The sequence below is a fragment of the Prionailurus viverrinus genome, chromosome B2 (genome assembly GCF_022837055.1).
Source record: "Prionailurus viverrinus isolate Anna chromosome B2, UM_Priviv_1.0, whole genome shotgun sequence".
Taxonomy (NCBI): Eukaryota; Metazoa; Chordata; class Mammalia; order Carnivora; family Felidae; genus Prionailurus; species Prionailurus viverrinus.
In genome coordinates this window covers 68,722,502-68,738,184 of record NC_062565.1, presented here as the reverse complement: position 1 = coordinate 68,738,184, position 15,683 = coordinate 68,722,502, and the positions used below count along the sequence as shown (strand labels likewise).

The 15,683-nt window shown below is 37.1% G+C and overlaps 1 protein-coding gene across 2 annotated transcripts in view; it reads left to right on the top strand.

The window, feature by feature from the left end:
- Positions 1-6,245: 6,245 nt before the first annotated feature.
- IMPG1 (interphotoreceptor matrix proteoglycan 1) overlaps positions 6,246-15,683 on the top strand; it is a 132,502-nt gene continuing 123,064 nt past the window's right edge. For both annotated transcript variants that reach the window (XM_047860032.1, XM_047860031.1), the window contains exon 1: positions 6,246-6,312. In XM_047860032.1, the coding sequence (XP_047715988.1) occupies positions 6,246-6,312 (67 nt within the window). The remainder of the gene's footprint in view (positions 6,313-15,683) is intronic.

The window sequence follows — 15,683 nt, the reverse complement described above, 5'->3', positions numbered from 1 at the left end:
ATAAATAAATAAATAAATAAATAAATAAATAAATATGTGTGGCATACAGTAAGAAAAAATAACAACTTAGATGAGGAGGTAAAGCAATATGACTGAGAAAGCAGAGAAGGGCTACTGGGTGGTTCAGTCGATTGAGTGTCCAACTTCAGCTCAGGTCACAATCTCATGGTTCATGAGTCCGAACCCACATCAAGCTTGCTACTGTCAGCGCAGAGCCCACTTCAGATCCTCTGCCCCACCGCTGTTTCTCTGCCCCTCTCCTGTTCATGCTCTCTGTCTCAAAAATGATTAAACATTAAAAAAAAAAGAAAGGAAAACAGAAAGAGAAAGACAGTAGAAGAAACACCCAGAGTTGCAGAATTTGGAATTATCAGTCTATTTTTGCGATATTCAGTGAGATGAAAGACATCATTATTAGCACAGAGGTATAAACTATTTTTTAAAAAGAGATAAAATAGAAGTGGAATAGTACAAAATAGAAATCTCAGAGGTGCCTGGGTGGCTCAGTCAGTTAAGCGCCCGACTTCGGCTGAGGTCATGATCTCCCGGTTCATGGGTTTGAGCCCCGTGTCCAGCTCTGTGCTGACAGCTCAGAGCCTGTAGCCTGCTTTGAATTCTGTGTCTCCCTCTCTCTTTGCCCCTTCCCTACTCATGCTGTGTCTCTCTCTCTCTCTCTTTCTTCCAAAAATAAACATTAAAAAGTTAAAAAAATAATAAATCTCAGAACTGAAAAAAATAGAATAACTGAAATTAAGAACAATAAATTAGATCTAGATGATGAGAAAATAGTGAAATAAAAGGTAAGTTAATATGACAAAACAAAAGATATGGATAAAGGCTGGGAAAACATGAATATATGTGATACACAGAATAAAGATAAATAAGGAAGATAAACAAAATTGACAAACCAAACGTGACTAATCAAGGAAAAAAAAGAGAGGACCCAAATCAACAAAATTATGAATAAAAAAATTACAACTGATACCACAGAAATACAAATAATCATAAAATGCTACTATGAACAACTATATACCAACAAACTGGACAACCTAGAAAAAAAATAAATGAATTCTTAGAAACATGTAACATACCAAGACTGAATCAGGAAGAAATAGAAAATCTGAACAGAACAATTACAAGCAAGGAGACTGAATCAGTAATCATAATCTCCCAACCAAAAAAAAAAAAAAAAAAAAGTGCAGTGCAGAACCAGATGGTTTCACAGGTAAATTTTACCAAACATTTATTTTTTTAAGTTTACTTATTTATTTTGAGAGAGAGAGCACGAGTAGGGGAGTAGGGTAAGGGCAGAGAGAGACAGAGAGAGAGAATCCCAAGTAGGCTCTGTAATGTCAGCACAGAGCCCAACACAGGGCTCAATCCAGCGAACTGTGAGATTATGACCTGAGCCGAAACCAAGAGGCAGACATTTAACTGACTGAGCCATCCAGGTGCCCCTTTACTAAACATTTAAAGAGGAATTTACACCAATCCCACTCATACTCTTCCAAAAATAGAAGAAGGATTGGTGGGGTGCCTAGCTGGCTCAGTCAGTTAAGTGCCCAACTCTACGTTTCAGCTCAGGTCATGATCTCAGGGTTTCCTGAGTTCAAGCCCAACATCAGGCTCTGTGCTCACAGTGCAAAACCTGCTTGGGATTCCCTCTCTCTCTCTCTCTCTCTCTGCCTCTTCCCCCCACACTGTCTCTCTCAAAATGAATAAACTTGAAAAAAAATGTTTTTTAAATATAGAAGAGGGATTGGGATTCTCTCTCTCCCTCTCTCTCTCTCTCTGCCCCTCCCCCACTCTCTCTCTCTAAAAGTAAATAAGCTTTAAAAGAAAAAACAAAACTATTCCTAGACTAGAAAAAGAATTAACACTCTTCAACTCCTTTTATGACCATAATCTACTAGTATATCATAAGAAGGCAATTTTACTCATGAATGTAGATGTTTAAGAGACTAAACAAAAATTAGCAAACTGCATCCAGCAATATATACAAAACACTAATATACACTACAACCAACTTAGTGTTACTCTAGGAAAGTAGGGTTGGTTTAGCATTAGAAAAATCAATGTACTTTACACTGTTAAGAGATAAAAGTGGGGGCGCCTGGGTGGCGCAGTCGGTTAAGCGTCCGACTTCAGCCAGGTCACAATCTCGCGGTCCGGGAGTTCGAGCCCCGCGTCAGGCTCTGGGCTGATGGCTCAGGGCCTGGAGCCTGTTTCCGATTCTGTGTCTCCCTCTCTCTCTGCCCCTCCCCCGTTCATGCTCTGTCTCTCTCTGTCCCAAAAATAAATAAACGTTGAAAAAAAAATTTTTTTTTTAAATAAAAAAAAAAAAAAAAAAACTCTTTGCGATCTAGGAATAAGGAAATTTCCTTATTCCATAATAGGTTAAATAAAAAATTACAAACACTATTCTTAATGATAAAATGTAAGTTTTTCTTTTAGAACCAGAAAAAATAAAACAAACATACCTGCTATCACCATTTTATTCAACATTTTATTAGAGGTCCTCACCAGTGTAGAAGAGCAAGGAAAAGGAAGAAAATGTGTAAGAATTGGAAAGGAGGAAAACAATTATTATTCATAAATGACAATAGTATATGTAGAAAACTGAAAAGAATAAACCAAAAAAAACCCATTAGAATTTATTACTTTGTTTCTCAAGGTCACTGCACACAGGATCAATATACAAAAATCAGTAATGTTTTTACATCTGGCAATAACGAATTGAAAATAAAATTTTGAAAATAATACCTTTTATAATAAAATTAAAATATCAATACTTAAAAATTTCAAAAAATCAATCAAATGAAATATAAATGACAAAATTAAAGAAACAATATAAATATATTATATAAATAAATATACAAATCATGTTCATGGATTAGAAGATTCAACATGGTAAAGATGTCAGTTTCCCCAAATTGATCTACAGTCCAGTGTAGTTTCTTTTTTTGTAAGTTTTTATTTAAATTCCAGTTAGCTAACATGCAGTGTAATATTAGTTTCAGGTGTACAATGTACTAATTCAGCACTTCCATACATCACCCAGTGCTGATCACAAGTGCACTCCTTCATCTCCATCACCTATTTATGAATCCTAGCAAACCTTTTTTGTGGAACTTGGCAATCTGACCCTGAAATCTATGTAAAAATTCAAAACACCAAAGGTAAACAAGATTATTTTGAAGAAGAACAAGATGGGAAAACTTGTTCTACAGATGTGAAGACATACTAAAAAGGTACCATAATTAAGATAATGCAGCACAAGAGTAGACAAATAGGAAAGAGAACCCACAAACATATGTATTCTTGATTTATGACAAAGTTGGAACTAAAGAACAGTAGAGGAAATAATGATCTTTTCAATAAATAGTGGTGGGATAGGAAAATCTAAACAACAGTCCTAACAGATGTATAGATAAGCAGTAAAATTATAAAGAAAACTAATAAGTGATTACTATAGAAATCAGCATAATGATTATATTTAAGGGAGAAGAAAGGTTTGTGTTTTTGAGTGGGAACATGGGTCCTTCTAAGGTGCTATTAATATTCTGTATTTTCACCTAGATATTACTAGACTGTTCACTTCATAATAATTTTATTAAGCTGAACATGTGGGTTTAAGCAAAGTTCTAAAACACAGAAAAATGGTAGCAGACCTGGAAAGACAAATCTTAAACTGGCAGTAGAGAAGCACTCTATCACTCTCTTGCTCTCTGTCCCTCTCTGTCTCTCTGTTTGTCTCTCAAGAAATCTTATAGATCTTCTAGAAAGATCCTATACAAAGAATTAAGAACAAAAGATACTTCAGATTTTAGTAGCACAGGAAGCTAGAAGAAAATGGATTAATGTCTTCAGTATTCTAAGTGAATGTTATTTCCAACGTAGAATTGTTTTTTCTTTGCTTTTCTTTCTTTCTTTCTTTCTTTCTTTCTTTCTTTCTTTCTTTTTATTTTTTTTGATAAATTTGTATTCATTTTTTGAGAGAGAGAGCATGAACAGGGGAGGGGCAGAGAGAGAGGGAGACTGAGGATCCCTAGAGGGCTGTACGCTGACATCAGTGAGCACGATGCAGGGCTCGAACTCACGAACCATGAGATAAAGTCAGACACTCAACCCATGAGATAAAGTTAGACACTCAACCCATGAGATGAAGTCAGACACTCAACCAACAGAGCCACCCAGGCACTCCCCCAACCTAGAGCTCTATAGTCAGTTGTTTTTCATCCATTCGGGCTGCTTCCCAAATGGTAACATACTGAATACCAAAGACTGAGTAGTTTATAAACAACAGAAATCTATTTCTTACAATTATGGAGGCTGGGATGTCCAAGATCAAGGTGCAAGCATATTCAGTATCTGATGAAAGCCTGCTTCCTGGTTCATACATATTTTGTCACTGTGCCTTGCATGATGGAAGGAACAAAAGAGCTCTCTGGTGCCTCTTTTGTAAGGGAGCTAATCCTATTCATGAGGACTTCACACACCTAACCCCATCACCTCCTAAATGTCCCACCTCCAAATACCATCCCACTGGGAGTTAGTTTTCAACATATGAATTTTAGGAGGGCACAGACATTAAGTGTATAGAGCTGGCCAAACTATCAATCAAGCATGAGGATAATGAAAGCCATTTTTAAACATACAAGATCTCAAATATATCTACTGTGAACTTTCTCTCAGCAATATACTGGAGCATATGCTCTGCTAAAACAAGACATTAGGTTCCTAAAGAAGGCAACATAAGATGGAGAAAACTCGTGACCCAACACAAGAGAGGTAAAAGCCGTCTCCAAGGTAATTGTGAAAGAGGATCCCCAGATGACCGCTGTGAACAATAACAAGAAAAGAAACAATACAGACTGAAGGGGCTCAGCAAGTCCTGGGAAAGACAGATTATCTGAAGACTATAACCATAAAAACAGGAAATTTATATATCTGGGCTAATATTTGGGGATAACTTATTGTTTTGTTTATAAAATCTAAGGGGAAAAAATAAGAGAATTGCAAAAAGCATCATGGGGTAGCAGTTAAAGTATAGTCTCTGAAACCAGGCTCTGAGTTCAAATACTGGCTCTGCCATATATATACCTTAGCTTCCTCAAATATAAAACAGATCATAATAGTATCTACCTCATAAAGTCATATTAAGGAATATATGGATAATCTATGGAAACGTCTAGGAGGAGTGTCTGTCACAACTTAGCTCTCAATACATGTTAATAACTACAGTGTACTCCACGGCTCAGCTATATATAGCATGTATATAGTCACAGAAACATAAAATTGAACACTCAGTAAACTGAAAATACAATAATACTGAGGTGGATAGAAGGACAGGATGACTACATGTATATGGAGAGGGGGGAGTGTGTATGTAGATATCTCCATATCTACTTACTAATGCATAAAAGTAAAAAACAAAAAAACAGTCATAGAAGCATACTATGTAGAGGTACAAATAAGAATACTAGAATTAGCTTAAAAACTTAAAAGTGGTTTCCTTTGAATGGAGGAATAGATACATTACTCTTCACAAACCTTGTAGAACTATTGGACTCTTTAAATTCTGTATATGAAAAACAAATTTTAAAAAGTTAAAACCAGACTTAAACCCAAAAAGTCATCTGTATGTAATGCCAGAAAGAAAGCAACTTACAAAGCCATGCATTTCTTCTATGAGAATGAAGACAGCTTTGCTGCCTCCAGAGACTAACACATATTGAATAAGCACATATTTCGAAGGATAGCAATTAAGCTCTTTCAATGGATGTTCCTTGAGCATGTCATTTTGGAAAACATTTGACCCTAACTGTCAGCCTTCTTCTGCATTTGGCGGGACTTCCCCTGGCTCCCTGTGTCACTCTAACAGGTGAATAACTAAGAAAAAAGCCTTTCTTCTGCCTGTGGACACTTGTTTATGATGGCGTTCAGGATCCTGGAGCTAGGCTGACAGATGCTCCTCCAGAAGGTTAATGAGATAAAGGTTCCTCCAGCTGGCCCTTAAGCAGAGATTACACCTGAGGGGAAGATAAGTAGATTATTCCAGAAACAGACATTGCTTCATGTTCTTCATAAATTAGCACCCTCATAAAGGTAAACCAAGAAGGTTATCCTCTCTCAGCTGGCATCAGTATTTAATTACTTTTCATATTTCTGTCATTTTATTTTTTTAATGAGATTTGGGACTGTTCTGTGATTGTTACCAGAATTGCCAATGCACAAGAGCCAGAATGTATTTGGAAACTAGAAGGGCTATTTTTGTTTTTTGGATTTTTCTCCAGGTTCAAGGAACCAAAGGTAAGTTATTTGAATATTTGTTTATTTTTAAAATTGCTTATCTATAAAATATATTTGCAGAAGTGAACATTCAAAATCAAAAAATCACCATTATGTCTCAGAGGGTTAGTATATGGTAAGCCCTAAATAAATTGATTGAATGATTGTCAGAAATGGTTTTCACTTTGTTGAAAATTTACTTCATAATTTTAAGTGCAATTAATGTTAATAAAATAAGAGAGATGAATGCATCATTTTTGCTTTATAAAACATCGAATACAAATTTATGTCAATATCAGTAACATTAGTAGATCCATGAAACCATTCCATTTATCTCTTAAAATTGACAAATAAAATATAAAGGTTGACACAATATTTACTGAAGCTAATGTTTTAAGCTATTTGTAATCAGACAAAAAATGTATTTCTTGCCGTCTCATAATTAAATCTTGAGTTGCTTTTCCTTAAAAAATAGCAAGGGGGCTTTGTCTTCAGAGTTCATGATAATGACAAACTCAGAAACATGGTTGTTTTTGAAGTTGTATGCATAAAAGAATGAGGCAGTGCATGTTCTTTTTTTTAGTTTTTTTAAGATCACTGATAAATTTTATTTTATTTATTTATTTATTTATTTATTTATTTATTTATTTATTATTTAAATTCAAGTTAGTTAACATACATTGTAGTCTTGGCTTGAGAAGTAGAACCCAGTAATTCATCTCTTACATATGACACCCAGTGCTCATCCCAACAAGTGTCCTCCTTAATGCCCATCACCCACTTGGCCCATCCCTCCACCCAACTCCCCTCCAGCAGCCCTCAGTTTGTTCTCTGTATTTAAGAGTCTCTTATGGTTTGCTTCCCTCTCTGTTTTGAAGTTGTATGCATGAAACAACGAGGCAGTGCATGATCTTATGGCAAATCTTCAAATGAATTTAAAATTAAAGCAAGCCACTAAGCGGGCATATTTAAGAAAAATAATGTATTTGCAAAAATCCTGTTGAGGAAAGCTTCACTTTTTTTTTTTTTTTAAGAATAAACTTAGGGGGCGCCTGGGTGGCGCAGTCGGTTAAGCGTCTGACTTCAGCCAGGTCACGATCTCGCGGTCTGTGAGTTCGAGCCCCGCATCAGGCTCTGGGCTGATGGCTCAGAGCCTGGAGCCTGTTTCCGATTCTGTGTCTCCCTCTCTCTCTGCCCCTCCCCCGTTCATGCTCTGTCTCTCTCTGTCCCAAAAATAAATAAACGTTGAAAAAAAAAAAAAGAATAAACTTAGTCATTGTAACATAGTCTTTTTAAGACATTTGAAATCAATAATGTTTGGTTCTTCCATAAGGATGACATAGCTTCAGACAATTAACATTTTAATCAAATTATTGGTTTGAAAAATGTCCAGAGAAAGTAAAACAAAGAGTTGTTGCATTTGTAAGTCACAAAATAACTAATTGTCAGTTATTTTATATGTTACTTTTTAGTGGTTGCATTTAGAAGGAGAAAAAAAATTCTATAAAAGAGTATATAAAAGAGTATATAAAAATACCTTTTGTTTTTCAACCTGTAAATGATAGTGGATGAAACAAAAGTTTACTTACCTTTCCTTTCAATTGTCAGTTATATATCAATGTTTACATTTATAAAAACATTTTCATTAGAAACAAATGATGGGATTCTAGTGTATTTTGAGTTTAATTTGCTGAAACAAGTTTACTGTCTACTTCACACACTTGACCAGGCAAATCATCTTTGGGTTTGTCATTGTTGTTTAATTAATTGTGTTAACGAATTTAACTATTTTTGCTATTTTCATACATTATATATCAACCATTACAATTACAGATAGCATAATAATTTGCATAAAGTTAAATTAAATAAGCTCACCAAAACCTATAATTTGTTATATGCCAGTTTCTATGAAACAAAGTACAATTAATGGCATAATAAAAAATCCTTATATTTTATTTGTTTGGGACTTTTTGTTCTGTAAGAATCTCAGATCTGTGAACCTCTGTTAATCTCCAATTACTGAGGTCTACATTAATTAGAGTTTATGTGCTTCAGCCTGACTGGATTCCCATTGGTGACTAATTAACCACCATGAGTGTATTTACATAGAAAACAGTATGGGGAGTGAGAAGAAAAGTTCAATTTAATACAACTAGCTGTTAAACATATCCACTGAGTGTTCAAATTCGAGAGTTTCTTTTTAAAAAATTATAGATTATTTTAAAAACCAAAAAAGACATGAAAAATTGCACGTAGAACTTCCATCCAAACACAACCTATGCTGGTACTGATATACGTTCCCTCGGTCTTTTTTCTATGTACACTTATTTAATTTTTACATGGTTGCAGTTATACAGTAGCACAATTTTATACCAGGCTTTCTGCACTTCTGTTCCATTATATGAATGTTCTACATTGCTATCTAGTTTTGACATGTGTCTTTTTTTGGCTGCATAATATTCCTTTGAGTTGATATGTCATGATTTGCTTTACATGCTAGTCAACAAAAGAGAAATCATTGTTCCTAATTGTATTGTTATTATGAATAACATTGCAATGAACATCTTTACATAAGTCTTAGTATTTAAGATTCTAGCATAAATTGACTAAAGTAAAAAATTGGATCTAAGCATAAACAGTTTTATAGTATTTGATTCATACCAAATTGCTTCTTGAAAGATTTCCTATGCCGTTAGGTGATGTTTCCCAATTGAGTTCCACAGAGTGGTTACCAGCTACCCAATACTGTGCTTGACATAAAATATTAAGAGACCCAAAGACATGCCAATACTTTAAAATTTTTACTTTAAGCTTTGCGATTCTGAATGTAGTTTTCCCACTGATAACACAAAAGTGAAATGACTTTGATTTCAAAACCTTTACTATGTAAAATTGTTTACTCAACCGAACAGTTCAATAATTTCAATTATTTTGTCAAGATACCAAGGCGCCTCTCATATTCCTAATGGGGATCCCAGTTGCATCTGATGTGCACAGCACTGCTTTACAGTTTTACCCTTTCATTGCACATAAATAATTTCATCTAATTGCTTGTGGCATTCCAATGTGTGGGAGAAAGAGAAAAAAATCCACCCTTGGCAAGTCCTAAAATGGAAATAATGTGTATCAGAGTATGTGCCTTTTGCATTACATTTGGATATACTAAATGAAACCTTAACTAAGTAAGTTAGTCACCAAGGTACAGTAATTATTTTTGTAGCTATGAATGTCAGAAAATTTGCAATTGAAGACACTCTACTTCTTGCTAAGCCTTTACTACTGGGATATGTTCTCATTTCATAAAATTACCCAGGAAGGTGTTTTCCCTCACTGTGGCTCCATTAACAGAAAATGTGGATTCATTTCTATACCTGAGAGAGCTGCCCACTGACAGTCACATTAACTTTGCAGCTCCTCTACTTCGTTCATCTCTGCTACAGTCTCAGGATAGTGTAATTCAAAAGGTTCAAGGTAGACTTTTTGTTCAATTGTATCTGAAAAGATGGCCTTATAATCAAGGCTCTGTAAATTGAAGACACTTTGTGTTCAACTGAGCAGACTCTGGCAGCACACCTGAAGCCATTTTTTAGATTAAATACTCGCTTTAAAAATCAAAAGCAATTTCTGCCTTGTGGCTCCTCTGTGCTTATATCAACGACCACACTAAAGGACTATCATATATGTGAACTAATTAAGCAGCGCTGACATGACATGCTGCTTTCTTGGCCACTCCTATCAACCATGAGTGTGCAGCCATATTGACTGTATTTGCATGCTAATCATCTCTGAAAATTCGGATCCTGTATACCTTTGTCAACACAATCATATTCACAGCAGATTTTATGCTGTTTTAAAATAATCCATCTAGGTGCCTGGGTGGCTCAGTCAGTTGAGCATCCAACTCTTGATTTCAGCTCAAGTTATGATCCCAGGGTCATGGGATCAAGCCCCACATCAGCCTCTGCACTGAGCGTGGGACCTGCTTAAGATTCTCTCTGTCTCTCCCTCTGCCCCTCTCCCCCACTCATGCTCTCTATCTCTCTCCCTGTCTCTCAAATAAAAATAAAATAATCCATCTAAAGCAACACAGTTTTTTTTTGCATATGAATCTCTGGGTTTATATTATAATTCAGTATGTATGTGGTAATGACCACAGTAAAAGTTCCAACATCATTGCTATATTGTGAAGTAACCAGACTCCAGGATGATGGTCTCCATCTATACTGCCTCTTCCTACTTCAGGGTATAAAGGACACTTCCACAGTTGTGGGGAAGGAACTGGTTATACCAATCCTCAGAATACAGCAAAGCAGCTTGTTGAAAGGAAGGCAAGTATTTGACCACAATGTGAGTTTTAGCCTTCCAAAGCAGACAGTTTTAAGCAACCACTGGGTCTGAGCTCACTGTCTGAGAGAAAGAGATGGTGTCACTGGGATTTCAACCTCACAAATCAAGAGCGCCAAGTCAGATGCAACCATTTTAATAAGGAAGGAAGGTGCTCTGGACCAAGGCAACCTGCACGCCAAAGCTTATCCTACAATGAGTTGATAAGGTTGACTGGCATAGCTATGGTAATGAGAATTCATCTATGGAAATGCCACTATCGAGTGTGAACCTCAGCATGCATCACTATGAATTATTTATTGGGGATGTACTCTCACTGCTGTACTTCTCTTCTGGCCACAGTGAATGTGGGAAGAGTGTGAAGGAGCTACAGAAGAGTGATAAATGCTTCTAAGCATATGGTTATATTCAGTAGATAAGTATTCTTCCATTCACCTTTAGTCATTCTTGAGGAAACAGTATCTTTCTGTGTGCCTTTGGAAAGTCATCTTAATTCATTCCACTTGGTTTTCTTCATTCAGCCATCTCTAGTCCCCTCACTCACTGCAGCCGGCATCTATTTTCATAATTGCTCCCCCAGGAGAAGGATTAAAGGAAACTACACTGAAAGAAATTTTATGGAGAAAATTCAGGACCTTGAAACTAATGAAAAGTTTCCATTTCAGAAATACTTTAACTTCATATAGAAATAGCATATGTAGGGCTAATTTGTCTGTCTTAAGGTTCCCGCTTCATTTATGAAGAAATAAAAGTTACATTTAATTAGGCCCAAATAAGAAACCCAAGGGCACTATTACAACCCATTGTAGGCCTGATCAAAACACTTTGTAGGTAGCAATCATATTAATAATCCTTTAGCTTAAATATTTTATTTTTTTAAGAAGCTCAGGCAAATTTTAATTAATCTTCTTAAAATTTCAGTGGCTGGTAGGCAATCTGCTTATTTCTGTCCAGGAACCCAAGGCAGAGAATACTAAGTAACACTCCTAAAATCATTTGAGGTGAGAAGATTAGAACCAAAACTGGGATTTGAGCTATATTTAGTCCTGTCATACATCTGCTTAGTCTATTAATCAGTCCAATATAATACAATGAGTGAAATTAATACACTTAAGTTACTGTTAAGTCAAAAGCCAACTTTCCTCTGTTAACAACACCAGATGATTTCTGGTTCTGGGCCATTTCTATTGCATAACTATTTGCATGACTGATCTCAGGATAGCTGGCCATATCATCAGCTCTGCCCTAAAATTAGAGGCATAATTTTTGGAGTTATATTACTCAGTAGGAAAAAAAGTGTGACATTTTGAACTCCTTAAAGAAATGGAGTCATTTATTCATGGTATCATTTTAATTGCCCACCATTAAAGTCTAAGTTTAGCAGTAAGTGGCTTATTTATGATTATGTTATGTATTTCAAGGCAGAACTTGGCCTAATGGATGCAATTTGACACGTTTGGAAAGTCTCTTCTGAAACCAAAGATACTTCCCAATCAAAACCCTGAAAATTAACCTCCAGGTTTTTAATATTTTCAGACTAGAGATCTATAATTCTGAAATATCCCTTTCTAATCATTTCTCTTCCTTCCTTCTCTGAAATCTGAGTTTTACTCTCATCAAAACTTGCCAGTCCTTCAGCCTCTCCCAGTTCCTCTAGTTGTGCAGCCCACCTAGGCCTCAGTGTCCCACACATTAATGCTCCATGCTGGAGTCCACTTCCTGTCCTCTCCCAACACTCTTCTTGTTGGTACAGTATAAACCTTACTCCTTGACCTCCTGCCCCATTTTCTTGGTTAATCCCACTCTGGGTAAATTTAACTTTCACTTTTCCCACTCTCATTTCTGAGCTGCCAAATAAGAATCCAAAATAAACAAAGTGCTTACGTGAAACAAATCCATGCACCATAACCACAATTGGGCCCTCCATGCTCTTTCACAGTCCTACTCATCTCTGATTCCCTGACTTAATCCCCTCATCCAGTTTCCAAAACCTCTTTCTCCTTGAGCCAGCAACCTGATTCTCCCTCACTCACATAATGGCACAGTGAAAAGAAAGGCTTTAAGGCTCTCACAGGGCTGCATTCACCACAGAACATAGTTGCACACTTACTATCACTTACTGCGTATGCGACCTTGGCAAATTGCTCAATCTTATAGATACCTCCCATTTATGGTTTCTCATCTATAAAACGGGAATAATAATATCAGTGTCTTCCTCATATGGTAGGATGAAGATAAGTGAAGTAATGTTTATGAAGTTCCTAGTGAGTTATCTCCTATAAAATTGCTCGATAAATGCTAGATCCTAAGATGAGTATGATGATTTCCATCACTGTTGCCACTTCTTTCTTCGTACTGAGAAGATTGAAGTCATCTGATTTCATTTGATACCTCTTTTTTCTATTTCAAACTTTCTTTCAATCTTCATCCAGACCCTTCTCCATTTCTCTTGTTTCAGAGAGATAAGATTTCATATTTTTGCTAATGTTACTTCTGTCTACCTATGACTTTAACTCCACTTACAGCCAGTTCCCCTACGACCTTCCTCTGCCTGTCTCCTTTTCCACTGATTTCATTTTCCCAGTCTAAAAAACTTAATGCAACATTTCTCAACATTGGTAAAAACACTAGTGCTGGGGCTCCCAGCTCTGAAGATTCTGATTTAGTTTGTCTGGGTGAGACCCAAGCTAGAATGGTTGGTAAGGCCATCCAGGCAATTTTATTGTGCAACCAGGTTTGAGAAGCATGATTTAGTGCCCTTATGGAAAGATATGATATGTGGGTCGTTATATTATGGGCCACCAGAGGATCTGTTTTAATCTTCCTCTCTTTAGTAAATATTTTATCATAAATATATTTGTGGTTTGGAGGGAGTGGTCTCATCACTTAATAGAGTTGGCAGGGTGGTTTGTATACTCATTTCCTCTGTAGTGTTGTTTCAAATTTTTTAACCTTTCTACAGAAATTAGGGCTATAAGATATGTATATTTTTTAAGTTTATTTATTTGGAGGGGGGAGGGGCAGAGAGAGAATCTCAAGTGGACTCATGCTGACAACACAGAGCCTGACACAGGGCTCGATCCCACAAACCGTGAGATATGACCTGAGCCAACATCAAGAGTCAGACACTTAACCAACTGAGCCACACAGTTGCCCCAGGAATATATATTTTTTTAAGTTTATTTATTTATTTTGAGACAGAGAGAACAAGAAGGGGAGAGGCAGAGAGAGAGGCAGAGAGAATCCCAAGCAGGCTCCATGCTGTCAGCACAGAGCCCACTGCCAGGCTTGAACTCACAAACTGTGAGATCATGACCTGAGCCAACATCAAGAGTCAGATGCTTAACTGACTGAGCCACCCAGGCACCCCCAGGAATATGTATTTTTAAAAAGCTGCACACAGTATCCTAATGCACACTCTTAAAACTCAATTAAATGCTTCATGAGGGCAGGAACCATGTCCATCTTGTTCTCAGTCATATCATCAGAATCCCCTTTTCTAGCATAAACCTCTGCTTCCTGCATTGTGTCCATGTCATTTTGTCATCTTCTATCTCTAAAGTCAGGAATTTTGGGTATCATGTAAGACAACATCCTCTTCATATCCAGGTTGTCATCAAATCCTATCAAATGCTCTGCTGATAAATGTTCAGCAACAATCTCTTCAAGAGATAAAAAGTTTTAATCATAGTGTTTGTCAGTATCCATAGTGTAAATAAACACTTTTGCCACGGCCAGTTTCAATCTACCGACATGACAACACCAAACGTGAGTGTGCACATTCGGCTCTCAGGAGCTGGGAGCCGATGTGAACCTGCTTCATCCAGCATGCCACAGCATTATCGATTTCAGCACACAGCACTTCTCTAATCCAGCTTCGCCTTTTCATCCTCATTGCTGTGGGACTATGGATAACAGCCTCCTCTCGTTCTGACCTTTGACTTCTCCATTTCCTATGCCCATGATACCTAGTCAGTCAGTGCCATATCCTGTCAATACTTATCCCAGACATGGCTCGTATTTCTTGAGCTTTAACTAGCTTTGTTATTCATTGTTTACCACATTCACTGCTTGGGGGAAAAGAAAGAGTAAAGAATAGAACTTCCAAATTCCCCTCAATGCCTTCAGAATGAAGTCTGGTAATTTCACTTGAGGGTCCTGGTGATCTGGCCTCCACCTTCCTCTCCAGCCACACTTGTAGAGACTGCTTGAGTCCTCCTGCCATGGGCGACACTCATTGCTTTCTGTAGATCTCCTTACCTCATAAATATACATTAAGAATGTACAAAATGGGGGCGCCTGGGTGGCGCAGTCGGTTAAGCGTCCGACTTCAGCCAGGTCACGATGTCGCGGTCCGTGAGTTCGAGCCCCGCGTCGGGCTCAGAGCCTGGAGCCTGTTTCTGATTCTGTGTCTCCCTCTCTCTCTGCCCCTCCCCCGTTCATGCTCTGTCTCTCTCTGTCCCAAAAATAAATAAACGTTGAAAAAAAAAAAAAAAGAATGTACAAAACGTATCTGTGACATCTGGAGAATAGTATAAAATGGTCATCTTCCAGATTAAATAATAAGCCATTGATGGTATCTTAGAAGTTCTCTGCTCTTCCAAGGTCTCTGCCCCTTTGCTCTGTGCCAAAAGTAGACACAGTCATGAATTTTGTGCTAATCATGTCATTGCCTGTCATTAGTGTTTCCAGTTATAAATGTATTCTCTAAATAATATATTTCTTGGTTTTCTCTGTGATTCTTATATTAAAAAAAATATCACACTGTGTGTGTTCTCCTAAGACTGACTTCTTTGTCTCAACATTATGGTTTGGTGGGGGGCGGGGGGAGTTAATGTTTATTTTTAAGAGAAAGAGCACATACATGCATGAGCGGGGGAGGGACAGAGAGAGAGGAGGACAGAGGATCTGAAGTGGGCTGTGCACTAACAGCAGAGAGCCCCACATGAGGCTCGAACTCAAGAACCATGAGATCATGGCCTGAACCAAAGTTGGTCGCTTAACCAGCTGAGCCACCCAGGCACTCCTCAACATTATGTTTTTAAGAT